This window comes from Scleropages formosus, chromosome 5, assembly GCF_900964775.1.
Source record: "Scleropages formosus chromosome 5, fSclFor1.1, whole genome shotgun sequence".
Classification (NCBI taxonomy): Eukaryota; Metazoa; Chordata; class Actinopteri; order Osteoglossiformes; family Osteoglossidae; genus Scleropages; species Scleropages formosus.
In genome coordinates this window covers 28138688-28153213 of record NC_041810.1, presented here as the reverse complement: position 1 = coordinate 28153213, position 14526 = coordinate 28138688, and the positions used below count along the sequence as shown (strand labels likewise).

Sequence of the window (14526 nt, the reverse complement as noted above, 5' to 3'; positions counted from 1 at the left end):
GGCACGTGCGGCAGGGTGGCGGGAACGGAGCGGAGGACGGCGCCAGAGGACAGGAACGAACCGACGGATCGCGGCGTCGGCGATGGGGAGGCAGGACGGCGGGGTGACCTGAGGGAGAGGAAAGCGGGCGGTCGCGTTCACAACGGCGCCAGCAGAGAGAGCGATCGCTGCAGCCGCTGTAAACAAGGCTTTTCTGTGGACGCGCTCAGCGGTTCCGTCCTGACAGCGCAGGCACCCGCCCAAACCTCCATCCTGCGGCTGCGCTGTGAAGTTCGAATTTTATCTCCCTTATATAGGCCAAATGAACGAATCCACAATTTCTTAACTCTCCTCCCTCAATCTTGACACTAATTACAGACCGACTAATGGAAAAATCTGCCGAAAATATTGGCACAACTGGAACGTCTATTATGCGTTATTCGCATGCTGTTAATATCCTTAACGGAACATTTTGCCAAAATTTGCCAAAGCAGCGGCGGTGAGGTGCTTTCTGTAAGCTACGGCACCAGTTCAGTTTTTTTTGGATTTGACCCCATAACCTTCTGGTTAGCGGACTAGCTTCTTCATCACTGCGGTAACGTACCCAGCGTCGCCGTTCCACCTCCGCTCTGAACCCGGTGCTAAAAATGACCCACGTGTACCACGTTCATCGATGTCTGGCGGTCACGGGGACCGGGAATCCAGCGCAAAGCGAGAGGTTGACCCGCAGTCATATATTGTGCTGCATTCAAAAGGGAAAAAAAAAAAGAGTGTGAGCAGATGAAACAGCAGGTACCCTGCTGTTGGACCCTTGAGTTGGCAGTCAACAATCACCATGTGAATGAAGTATCAATGCAACACGAAGGGGCTAAAAAAGGGAAAGGAAGGAAGTGATGCCTGGATTGTGGGAAAAGTTACCGCACCCCCGGGGACTTTGCCCTCTGTTTAAGGGGGTGTGCTCTCAAGTCGGACTCTGGCTAACCCTCCCCCCCCATCCCCTCCCCCGACACACAAACACACTGCATGTGCAGCTCCACATTGTTCTCCAGCTTCCTCCCCCCGAACCCCTGGCTCTGCTCCGAAGCACTGGATCTGGAACCCGTGACCGTGGAGCAGCAGAGCGGTCGGGTCGGTTCCCATGACCCCCTGCACTTCCTCCGTCCAGAAGCAGGATGCCACAGGAGGTCCCGTTCCCTTCTGGAGAGGGCCAAGTCCATACAAACAAACAATGTACAGCGCTCTTGGGGAGGGTGGGGGGGGGGGGGGGGCGTCGAGGGTCACCGTATTAGCTGGATACACACATAGGCAGTGTGTGGGGGTGCGGCTCTCGGGATGGCCAACAGCAGCTGCGCACTATGCACACGGGTGCTCTTAACACGGTAAACATGATCAAATCCACGGCTCAGACACAACTATTAGTCTTGTATCTAATATCATTTGATAATTATTTATTATTCATTCATCTGACAGTTTTCTCCAAAGTTGCTCCGAGAGTTGGGTTTACTCATTTAAATAGCTGGGACATTTTTTTACTGTGTCCATTAAGAGTAAGGACTTTGTTTAAGGGTACTACAGCAGGGGTGGGGACTTGAACCCTGGTCCTTTGAGTGTAAAGCAACGGCTCTAAACTCTCCACGATCTGCCGGCCATTGAATATCTGACCTCAGATGATGTCGATCCGTACGTGGAAGCCCTGGGGGGGGGGGTCAGCGCCCTCACCAATCGCATGCTGTTGTACCATTTGATCACCGCTTACGCGCAAACAGCGGCATCAGGATCATTCAGGACAAAAGGAAAGTTCCGTTAAGCCTTGCAGGATTGTGGACGGCGCCCTTTAATTGGACATAAATTCCTGGAGGAACTTCCTGTGACATAACCGCGTTTTACCCACGTCCTTTTAATCTGATCAGGGATCCCGCTGCGAGCATCGTTCCGAGTTACCCAGGCGATGCGGGTTAGTGCCGTGCTAATGAGGCAGAGGCAGCGGCAATGGGCGGAGCCTGGGTGGAATGGGGGCGGGGCTTAATAAAATCATTCATATGACTGATACCAGGGGATCCAAGCATGTATGACAGCTGAGTCCAAACTCTAAAACACAGCACGAGTCGCCGGCTAAACAGACGACAGATGGCAGTTCAGCGTGTGTAACTATCTATGCTGCGTTTATTTAATTCATTTCAGCCTTCGATGCAATACAGGAACTACAGCTACCCGTCAAACATACGTACTGTGCTGTACACCACAAGCTGCACTCCAGCTTCACTCCACCACCTTGGCAAGAGCCTCACGTCCAGGGTAGCAAGCAGCTGTGTGTGCGTGTGTGTGTGTGTGTGTGTGTGTGTGTGTGTGTGTGTGTGTGTGTGTGTGTGTGTGTGTGTGTGCGCGTGTGCGGCGAGGGTGCGGTCTACGAAAAACTGAGCCTTTGTGTGTTTCTAAACCAAAGTGAACTCCGGGCCTCCAGCTAAACACACCCAGAGGTTTGTGTTGATGTTCTTCTCTGTTGTGTGTGTGTGTGTGTGTGTGTGTGTGTGTCCCTGCTGAAGGAATCTGGCCAGAGAGGGAATTTCATCTCAACAAGCTCATCCTCAAACTCTTGTTTATTATAATTACTCGAAAGAGTAAATATACATTTCCCGGACATGCGGTGCAGCCAGAGGGGAAATGATACAATGGGCCATTGAATGAGATCAAGAAGGCCGTCCAAGGGCCTCGCTCCCACAACCAGCTATCCAAGGGCCTCGCTCCCATAACCAGCTATCCAAGGGCCTCGCTCCCATAACCAGCTGTCCAAGGGCCTCGCTCTCATAACCAGCTGTCCAAGCGCCTTGCTCCCACAACCAGCCGCCCAAGAGTCTCGCTCCCACAACCAGCTATCCAAGGGCCTCGCTCTCATAACCAGCTGTCCAAGGGCCTCGCTCCCATAACCAGCCACCCAAGAGCTTTGCTCCCATAACCAGGCGGTTTGAGAGAAGCTCTGAGCACAGGGTCCCGGATTTCGCAGGTACTGCAGTGGTTGAGTCCCCCGAGCAAGATACCCGACCCCAATTAACCTCCGATTCCCGCTGGACGCAAAGGTGACACTTGGCTGCTGCATCCAGCTCCACGAGGGACTGAAACGTCTGAATTCATTGAAAAAAATCAATGTGCTGCCCAGTCTGAAGGGCAGCGGGTGCTGGGAGACCTGAGGACGAGGAAATTAAACTCACACTTCTTGCTTCTTTTCTTTCTGCTTTTCCTTAGCACCATCATTATACCAAAATAATTAATTATACAAAACAATATTATTTAGAACTGAACCAGACAGTGTCAGATCTGAACAGTAACCCTGGTGATTAATAATAATATCTCACATAAATGATAAAAAGCATGTGAGTGCAGAAGGGAAGGGAAGGGAGCAAATACATCACCTCCACATATTAATTTGTAATGATTGATTTTGTTTGAACTTGTGTTCTTCATATGTGTAATAATTCGAATCAGGAACCAGTGAACTTAGTTATGGGGGGGTCTACTTCTCTCCTTGGCTTGGTTGGGTCCTGTGATTTGCTTTTTAAAGGTTTTTTTTTTTCCATACAGGGAGGGAGTATCTAGAATTTGTAGACATGACAGTGGCGCAGCAAACAAGTAAGGAATAATTTAAGCGTCGCAAGCCGACAACAATGTACAACCCCCCCCACCACCACACCACACACACACTCACACACACACACACGTCTTCCCAAACTGGAGTGCGAACAAACATACCCCTGTGCTCAGCGCTGCCCCTTGGGACTGGTGCAGAAGACTGTGTGAAATCACTGTTCATTTTTTCACAATCTTTTACAATTTTTCCAGAAAAAAAAAATTAATTATATACCTCTCTCCCCTGTTTCTGCTGGATTGTAAACACTCTCACTATAGTTACTACTAATCTTTAATCCACTTGGCAAAGAGATTCTTTCCATCTCTTACATAACTTTTTAAGGCCAGGGTATGGCTAAGAAACGAACACTGAAAACAGATTTTTTTTAAAACCCCCTAACAATGAAAAGGGGAATGAAAGCACCTCTCTCTCGGGCACGCTTCTCTCCTCCTGAGTCCCTCTGTAGAACTACATTTCCCAGCAGCACCCGGTGCGGAACGATTGAGACATAAACAGCAACTTTTCATTACAAAATAACAAACGCGCGCCTTTGCGGCAGGCGAAGCAGTCTGAGGTTTGCCGAATCGCCAAAAAAATGACTATACATAAGTAATATGTGCGGACACGACGCGACATTTTCGAGTGTACCCATAATCCTTCGGGGCCGGTATTTAAATGAGGCTCCGCGACTGCAGCGAGAGACGCGTCTGTCGGGTCAATTGCAGCAGAAATAGGAGCGATTAGCGATTGTAAAGGATAATAAGAGATTATAAGAGCAGAGCGCGGCAGTTGCGCTGCTCTGGCGAAGGCGCCCGTGTGGAAAGAGCGCTGGAACCCGGTGACGGATGGTGAAGCGCTGCTGCTGCTCTGCTGCTGTGGAAATCGTGCTGAACAGTTTTTGTTTCGGCTGTAAAGGGGAGCGCGCGTCCTACGCCAGGGCTCGCCGCTCATCACTCGTCTCGCAAAACTGATCATAAACTCTGTGATACATCTGAGAAATTTGCGTGAGACATCGTCGGCGAGCTGCGCTGCCCGCGGAGACCATGATTAACGCCGGACAAAGGTGGGAAGTACCGATTGTTTGTTTGTTCATAACTCTTAATCTTGTGTATTATGGGATGGGTAGAAATCGCCCTGTGTCTGCTGTAGCCTACATGTTTAAATTAGTTTTTTTTTCTCCCTCCCTCTCGCTCATATATAATAATAATAATTATTATTATTATTATTATTATTATTATTATTATTATTATTATTGGTAATAATAATAATGACTTCAATTAGTGAACCCGAACACGTCAGAATGATCTAGAACTTGTATTCGTGTCTAAGATATCAATAAAAACCAGAAAACTAGTATTAATATTTTTAAAATCTTAGTAACGAGGTGTACAGGAACACTTCCGTCCGAGAAGTGTACAAATAATTTCTTGGGAGGCAAAAACCTCGTAAAATGAATTAAACACGATCTATGCAACGAAGTGCCTCGTCATGCCTTCCATATGTCACGGCGGTTGCACGGGTTCCATATTTCACTGTGAGCTCTTTGACAGTTTCTATATAATAATATCTATATACATAATATATACAGTTTTAACGTTATGGATAATAGGGTGTCATGATTTTACGACACCCCCCATCAGCGGCTATAACTTTAATACATAATTTCATACCCTATGTTCCACCCTGTTTTGGAACCCTGGCTGCTGTTTTTACTCTATTTTGGGTATCTGTACCCCCCCCCGCCGCCTACGCGCGCGGCTGTTTACCCGTCTTCGGGGCTGAAGGCGGCGCGCGCCGGTGGCTCATTGCTTATTTAGCACCCGAGGTCGGACCGTGTCATTGCAGTAGTAGTAATAATAATAATAATAATAATAATAATAATAATAATAGTAGTAGTAACAATAATGTGAACTATTGCTCACATTGATTGTTACATTGATACCGCTTTAATGTTTCATGTGTGGAGTCCTGCGAAGAAAGAGCAAGTTTCCAGAAATGGTCCCTTTGGGGAGGATCAGGTAGCAGGATTACATCTCTCCCACTGTCATTATCCCCCACCTACAGATACTATAGTTGTGTTTTCATGTTTTTTTTTTTTTTTTTTTTTTTTTTTAAAAAAAAAGCTTTGTCAGCAGTTCTGACTGCTGGGTTCAGGCTTGGTGGGACATGAGCAGCGTTCTCGTGTTTGACAGGTCTGATCAAAGAGCACACCCTTGTGAGACGCTACCTGGGTGCCGGTGTACGTTGGTAGCCCGTTGCGAAGCCGAGCTCGTTCCGTCTCCATGTGTCCGGGAGAAGCCGGGAATCAGCTGTCCCACACCAGAGGTTACATAACTTCCCCACTGCCTGCAGTATGACCTTATGGTGTTATGACCAGCCTCGGTGTTTTGTGTCCGTCCCCCCGGATTTATGTTGTTTGGCACCAAGGTGTTGAGGAAACGGTCCTATCAAATGGCACGTGCGGCCCGTGTGCTCGGATCTCCCAGGTGTTTGGATGTTGCTCGTTTGGTCCTTATCTGACGCACAGGCTCATATCTGGGTTAAAAGTTATGTAAAAGGATTATACAAGACATGCACAGGCTAGAATTGTTTGGATGTTTTTGCTCGGTGATGATCTAGAAACCGAGAAACGTGAGGCGCCCTGTTCTGATGGACCGTTTGAAGGATCGCGGCGAGATTCCGGGGGACGGATCTCCACGGCAGAGGTGTCCGTCGCTCTCGGGTAAAGTGGGAAAACATGGTACAGATCAGATGAAAACCACCAGGAGTGTTGACTGACACCTCGAGTGGCCACATCTCCTCCCTGTCGCGGTCGGACCCAGCAGCCAACGCCTACTTAGCGGAGTGTGGATTGCGCAATCGGCCACCCGTGATGCAACACCAGGAGAGTTGCTTTACAAGTACTCAGGGACTTGTTCCCTGTGCAGGATGTCTTGAGTGCAAGGTCACCTTAGTGTTACATCATTCCCGTTCCCGTGGCCATCGGTCCCTGAGCTTCAGGGTGTGGCCTGCGCCCTGTTCCGGAATATTGCTGCAGGAAAGGAGGGGGCGGGGCTACCGCTCATGCTAATTGCAGGCTCTAATTGCAGCTCTTTCTACATCGCATTTACATTTTAATCCCGTCTCCCTGGGGCAGCGGGTGACGTGGTGCTAAGGTACGTGGGTTGAAACCAGGAGGAGGATCAATACATGAACGAATGCAATTACTGACTGTACATTAGTTCCCTAGAATCCAAAATGACGAGACCAGCAGCACAGGTCTTTATCTGCAGTACCATTAATCAATGGTTGTTATTATTATTATTATTATTATTATTATTATTATTAAATGCTTTAAAGTGACTTATTAAGCCTCGCTGTTTTCTCACTGAGTTGTGTACCAATTTAGGCCAAGTACTTCGACCTTGCGGGGGTGCGGTGGCGCAGTGGGTTGGACCACAGTCCTGCTTTCCAGTGGGTCTGGGGTTCGAGCCCCACTTGGGGTGCCTTGTGACGGACTGGCGTCCCGTCCTGGGTGTGTCCCTTCCCCCTCCGGCCTTACGCCCTGTGTTACTGGGTAGGCTCCGGTTCCCCTGTGACCCCATATGGGACAAGCGGTTCTGAAAATGTGTGTGTGCTTCGACCTTTGCCGTGAAATTCTGAAAGGTCATCTGCATCCCGCTGGATCGTTTTAGAACGTTGAGACGGTCGGCCACGGCCATCGAAAAGCCAAGGAGACCGTGAGCTTTCCCGGCGCTTCCGTTTTGTTTACATGTCCCACTTCTGGCCGGGGACTCGCCGCTCACTCTTCGTCCACCCCGTACCTTCTGGTTATGACGCACAGTTCTGACCATCCGGTCCAGGATGTCCTCCGCAGAAGAACCCGCCAAAGTCCAAGACGCGTCCCGTGCAGATACTGCCCTCGCCTCGCAGTCTGCCTGGGCTCGTGCTCTGTGTCCTGGACGGTACCTGGCATCCTGTTTGGTATCCTGTTTTCCTTGGATTGCTGCCATCTGCCCACTCACCCAGCATTGGGCTGAAAGAGGTCTCTGAGCCGCAGGTCCATTACGTTAACAATGATTAACCTGGTTCACGTCGCCGGATGCTTAATGGTCCAGACGAAGGACTAAAAGCAACTTTAGAGCCGTTACTGTGGACCCGCAATGGTTGCGCTCTCCGTGAAAAGCGCGTGCAGGATTGAGCGCCTCGCTTCCGACCCGAACGCATCGTTCCTGCCACCCCTGGCTGGGCCAAGACTGGAACCTGCGTGACATTTTGAGAGCGATTAATCTGCCCAGTTTCCCACCGTACCCTCCCTGGTCCTCTGGGTCCCAGATGTCACCTGCCTTAGACATGCTAAAATTACACGGTGGACACGTAGCAATACGACTAGCATCCGTTAGCTGCTAGCGGCTACTGCTACGTGATGCTACAATCACTGTTCTGAAAGTTGAGACGTGTGTGTGCCATTGTGGGGTGATACTAACCCCCAAAGGAGGCTCTTCTTCTAGGCCTTCCCCACTGGCCAGTCCGCTGCCCCGCATAATTACGCTCCCTACGCTAGAGCCTTCTCGACAACTGCAGCCAAAATGTCAGAGGCTAACGGTGTCTCCTTCCAAAACAAGCTGGCCTCGCATCCCAATAATGTCGCTTTCCCAAAACGGCGAAGGTGAATTTGTGCGTCAGCAAATCTGGATCGGTCTCTACCTGGCCTTTCCAAGACAAAGACAATGAGATGAATAATGTAGCCAGGCTGATGCTGACAGTACTGGCCGGTGTCGGTGGATTTAAGTCCCTCTCCGTTTCCCTTCGCTGCACCTGTTCAGGTTTCCATATGCAGTTAAAGAAGAGCACCTCTTAATTGCCTCCAAACACAGCTGCCCTCTTAAATCACCCCTAGGAAGAAATCCAATTTAAGACTATTTTCGCCGAACAAATTGATGGCTCAGCGTGATGTTTTTCAACACGTGAGCCACATTACAGGGCCTCGACGCCGGCTGTCCGAGAGGGTAGTTTTGCTCGCGCCGCCCATCTGGTAACCATGGCGGCAGAGCTCTGATGCGGCCGACGGTTTGGCTCGAGTTCCGTCGTGACGAATGTTGGCATGCTGCTCGGGTGCGCCGCGTCCCAGGTGTCTTTCCTGGCACAGCTGCGAGGGTGCAAAAACAAACAGGCCTGCCACACATCCTCGGTAGCACGCGGCGATGTTTTTAACTAGCACCATTAGCGGTGGTCTAACCCTAAGACTGCGGCGAATCTGAGCTGGAGGAGACCTGAACTCGCGGTGCCGATCGTCTGCCGGAGCATGAAAGAGGAGCACGAAAGCAGCACCCTTCTGGACTCCGTCTGGGGGATCTATTACCAGGAGGAATTCGGGCGGCATCGTAACTCGAGACACGCGCTCGTGCTCCAGACTCCGGGGGGTCTATTTGTGGAGCTCCTTGCGACGAGTCACGCGCTTGTTTATGCCACGGTTCCTTGCCGGTGGAAGGTCCCTGCTGCTCGTGACCTTGAGGCTTTCAGGTGACTTCATGCATCTTGGGGGGGCTGGGCTCGAACCCTGGTGCGGTCTTCAAGTAAAAGCACTGAAGTCTTTACGTTTCGGAAGAAGCTGATCGTGGCGTATTCCACAGCGTATGTTGCCTGCTTGCGTTACCCCTGCTTCCCTGTGGCGGGGCGTGCCGTCGTCGTATTCAGCGAGGGTAGCTAGTTACGTGTGCAGGTGAGTTTGGATTTTGTCAGGTGTGCTGTGTTCCGTGCCAGCGATTCGAGGCAAACCGGCATACAGAACACGGTTAAAGGGCCTTGTTGACGAGCTGAACGCAAGCAGGTGGGTGCAGCTCACAGCGCGTCCCCCCCCCCCCCCCCCGGGGAGTGGTCGGCTGCTAATTGCAGAGCTGGGATTGCCACCTGAGCTTCCCTGCCGAGCTGTGCTGCAGGAGCCCCCGGTGCACGTGTTCAGTCCTCGCGCATCGCTCTGAACGGTAGCTAACCCCGTCCCAGTGGATGGTGCTGTAACTCAGACTTGGGGGAGGGGGGTGCTGTTTTCCGTCACCGGAGCGCCACGCGTATCGCTCCATCGCCTCCCTCCGCCCTTACGGGCACGGCGGATGCGTTTGAGGTGAGAGCAGATACCGTTGAGCCTAATCCACCTCGTTCCTCCTGACTTCTCCCCGCCGCAGCTCTGCAGTGCCAGGTTCCACCTCTTCAGGCTCCAGGCACCAGCCTCCGGGGCCTCGGTGGTGCTCCTGATGCCCCTCACCCACTGTCGAAGATCCCAGGTGGGCGAGGGACAGGCAGGGATCACCCTCCTACCGTTCTGCTTCACAAGGTGAGTTTCCCTCCGTGGGTCCGGCAGCACCCTGGTTTCGCCCTGAAACGTCAGCAGAAGGAGCCCGATCCCCGATGGGAGACCTCGTCCCACTGAACTGAGTCTGCCTCCTCGTGGACATGAGTCTTTTGCACTTTTTAGCTAAAATCTAAAACCAGCTCCTGCCAAGGACTTCACTCTGAGGGTAAAACCCCTGGACTTGACATACTTAAACCCTTAAAAGTGATTAGTCAGAATAACCGAAACCTCACAGTAATGCACATTAAGCCGTCGATGTGAAAATCAATAATCGTAATTTCTCCTAAGAATAAATCTGATTGGATACAGAAACCAGGACTATGAATAAACAGCCAGAAGACTTGCCCTAACTGTTAAAAAGCCACCGCAGCAGAGGTGACCGGTCACGGTGTGACAGTTCCATCAGCAGCAGATCGACTAGAAATTGTGCAGATAAAAAAGCCATTTTGATTTTTTAAATATATTAATGGTTTGCTTCAGAGGGGTGCCTGGTGGAGTTGTGGTTGGAGCGTCTGCCTTTGGCTCCGAAGGGTTGCCGGTTCGATCCCCTCCTCTGGCCGTAGTGCTCTTGAGCAAGGTGCTTGCCCTGCAATTGCTCCATTACCTTTGCCCACCCAGCAGTGTTCCCCCAACCCCTTCAGCTTTTCGCCCAATGTCTCCGGGATAGGCTCCGGCTCACCGCGACCCCTCTCGGAACAAGCGGTTATTGAAATTGGTTGGTTGGTTTTCAGGTAACTGGCACACGTGTCATTCGGAGATAAAATTCTGTTTGTCTCCGTGATTTTCATGCCGATTTTTCATCCATTTCTCCGCTCCGAGTAAAGATTGGAGCCCTTGTGTCAAAATTAGCTGTTAATTGCAGGCACGGGCTAAATGTAACCATCGTAATCCGAAGCCCTGTGCTCCATCAACGTCTCCCTCTGTCCAGCTTGAGACCAATCGGGACACCCAGCGATCGGTGCCGATAAGGATGCCTGAACTTACGCGGGTGTCCCCAAGGTCAAGATTGTTTCTGGCGATCGCCAACGGTGGCTTTACCGCAGTGTTGCCTCTGTCGGTGGCTCAGACACGTGAGCCGGAAGCCAGTAAGAGGGTTAGGATCATCGTGATCTGCTGTGCCATCGATACGCCTGTCCGAGAATGGGGTCACACGGGGGGGGGATGTGGCCTGTTGACAGCGAGCTTTCACTGCTCGCTGACAGTCGTCACACGCAACCCCTGATGTAACTCCAATAGAATTGCGGTTCTCAGCCTTGGACCTGCCGTTTCTGGTCATTTCATATCGGCGGACGCTTTTCTACCAAAGCCACTTATTAAGCACTAAGCTGCTTAGACCGATTGACTCATTTATACAGCTGGGTAATTTTTACTTCATCAGCGTAGCTTAAGCACTTTGATCGAGGGCATTACAGCGGTGGGTGGGATTCAAACCCGTGACGTTCGGATCCAAAGGCCCCGGCCTTCTCCGACACATCGGGTTGGGAACACGTGAACCGAACCCCAGTCTGAAAGCGCAGCTCAGGCCCTATGAAGAAACAGGGTTGCTACCCCTGTCATGTTGCTTGCCTGTGGTCACACCTATGTTGTATTTCATTGCGTTGCACCCCCACTTCCCCCAGGACGACAGGCTGACCGTGACACAGATCTGCGCCGCGAGCGACTCGCCTCCCGCCCTCCGCTTCCAGTACCAGCTGAACGAGCATCGGCAGTCTTGCTGGGAGACGGTTCTCTCTCAGGACGGCCTCTTCCTCGAGATTCCTGGGGGTCCGCTGCCCGAAGGCAGCAAGGAGGGGTATGCGCACACGCACACTTCCATGTATTCATTTATATGAAGCTTTCCCCTAAAGTGACTTGCAGTGTGAAGGTACTTGAAATTATTTACCCATTTATACAGCTGGGTAATTTTACTGGAGAAATTTAGGGTAAGTACCTTCCTCAAGGGTACAACAGCTGCAGGTGGGATTCAAACCTGCAACCTTTAGGTCCAAACACAGCAGCTGTAACCACTATGCTAACAGTCAAAGTTATAATATTGATTCATTTAAGTGTCCCAGTTTGGGCCCTGGGTTGGAGCAGATGTGTGTGTCGGGGGGGGGGTGGGAATAGGTGTCGATTCTTGGACCTGCTGTGCGTAGACCTCGCTGCACTGCCCGTGCTGTAACCCCAGCTGAGCCACATGGCTACGCTCATTGGCTCGAGCCTCACATGCATGGCACTTGGCTGCACCTGCGGTGGGCAGCATGCCCCCCCCAGCCTCTGCACGATTATGTAAGGAAGGACCTTGACGTAAGTCTGTATGCGTCACCTACCCCCCCCATGCAGGCTCACCAGCCTACTGGAGTTCGCCGAGGAGAAGCTGAAGGTGGAGCACGTGTTCCTCTGGTTCCACAGAAACAGGGAGGACCGGCGTAAGTGAGACACCGCCGTCCTCGTCTCTAGGCATCGCTGCGTTCCGACATGAATAAAAACCACTTCAGAAAAACACATGTTGGAAGTAAAATTATTTCTCTCTCACTTTCCATTATGGTGGCGTACAGGTTTGTGCACTAAGCTACTTGCACTGATTTACCGGATCGTACGGTTGGGTCGTTTTTACTGTATTGATTTGACGTGAGTGCCATGATCAAGGGTGCTGCCACAGGGGTGGGGATTCAAACCTACAACCTTCGAAGGCAAGGTGACAGCTCTAACCACTACGCCACCTGCTGCCTGATTCCCAGACTTGCAGGGATGTCGCTGTGGATGAGATGTGCACCGTGCCAACTGCTCCAATGGGTATAGGAGGGTGGGGCTTGTGAGGGCAGAGACCCTAAGGGGGCAGGAGGGTGGGTGGTGCACTGACAGCCACTCTGTCTCCCCCAGTGTCCATCTCCAGGACCTTCAACTACATGGGGTTCGAGATGGTGAAACCAGGTCACCCTCTGGTGCCCCCTCGTCCAGACCTCCTCTTCATGGTCTACGTTCTGGACCGCGGCAGCAGCTCCGACGAGGAGTAGCCCCGTCCCCTTCCGCACCCGACACTGTGCACGCCGGACCGGCCTGCGGCTGAGTCCACGCGGACTCCTAGAGAGGGGCGTTGTGTGGACGTGACTGAACACCCTTCCCCCACCAAACTCGTGAGCTATACTGTGGTAAAACGGCCCCTCTCAGGCTGGGAAAGCTGGTGCTACGCCACTGTATACTGCTCCAAAAACAGGCACCAACTAGTGTGTGTGTGTGTGTGTGTGTGTGTGTGTGTGTGTGTGTGTGTGTGTGTGTGTGTGTGTGAGAGAGTGTTACAGATGGGCACAGTGACATATGTAACAAAGTGTGTATGAGAGGAGTATAAAGGCCCCGTGGTTCTACACACACTTACAGCTAGGGGCAGTGCTGCAGCAGCCCCTGTTGTACAGGGTCCCCTAGTCCCACACAGCGGTCACCAGGGTCAGACTGTCCTCTGGCACCCCATCCGCCTTGCTGGAGGATCACCTGTCGCCACTCAAATTCCCACCACACACACACACCTTCATTACCACCAGGGAGTTAAATGAGGGCCTAGATTATTCATAGGACAGGTGGCTAGAACCAAAGGGGTAAAGTTCCTCCCTCCTTCACTCACCCACACCTGTGTGGGAGGTGAGTAGAAGGTGCCCAGGTTCCCTCAAATGTTCAGCCCTCCGTCCACAACACGCATTAAAATTGCAGCCCCCTTCCTCCAGGCAGCTGCAGCTATACAAGCGATGGACGGTTTGAGAAAGCGGTTGCGTGCCTACGTGAGCATTTGAATGTCCGTGGGACCTCCGACCTCTCCGAGGTACCCCCAGCGGGCAAACGTACAGCACTTTGGGTGTGAGCGCCAGAGGTGGGGGCTGCCTTTCGAACCCTTGTGGGTGAAGGAGGTTCAGACAGGAGTTGCAGCTCCCGCCATCTGCGGGTTTTTGCCCCCTACGCAGAATTGCCAAAGAACAGCCCCCTCCCCTCCCCCTAAACCCTACAGAACGAGCCCCCCAGGGGGATGCCCTGTGCGGAGAGGCAGGGAGGCAGCGTTCATGCACATTCCTCACAGTCAAACGCGTTCAGGTGGATGGTTGATGTCCATCCCTCAGTAATAAGCTCTTGGGACGACTGCGTTCCGTCCATTTTCTCTGCAGTCTTTTACATTTATTATTTCTTTTTTTTTTTTTTCTATTTTCTTAGCGTTGGGTCAAATGGGAAACGGCTCTGACTCTACAGTTTGTACTCTAGTACATCTGGGTTTTCTGTTGATCTCTGTTAAATAACCAAATAAAAAGGTCATATATTGTCCATGCAGTGTGGTTTATGGTGGAGTGTTTGGGTGCCAGTGAGGGGTGTGTTCTGATTTACTGTCTGTCTGATAAATGGGTGGCGCGTTTTCAGGTTCTGTCTGCTATGATGGATGGACGTCTGGTCCGTGACTGTTTTGATGTATGAACACACGGACCGGGTCTGCTGTCTTCCTGCAGAATTCCTGGACCGGGGCGGCACGGAAAGCGAGCCCACAGCTGCACTCAATCGCAGGGTGTGAGCTGAACACAAGAAAACACCAGTCCTACGCACATCCCTCATCTTAGACACAGCGCGAGACTGTTTATAATTT

The 14526-nt window shown here is 51.6% G+C and overlaps 1 protein-coding gene across 1 annotated transcript; it reads left to right on the top strand.

The window, feature by feature from the left end:
* Positions 1-8885: 8885 nt before the first annotated feature.
* Positions 8886-14213, top strand: LOC108942161 (ornithine decarboxylase antizyme 2). The gene is given in 6 exon segments (XM_074559693.1): positions 8886-8964; positions 9723-9829; positions 9831-9911; positions 11549-11721; positions 12252-12337; positions 12792-14213. Coding segments are annotated over 6 exon segments (660 nt in total). The 3' UTR covers positions 12926-14213.
* The last annotated feature ends 313 nt before the right edge of the window (positions 14214-14526 follow it).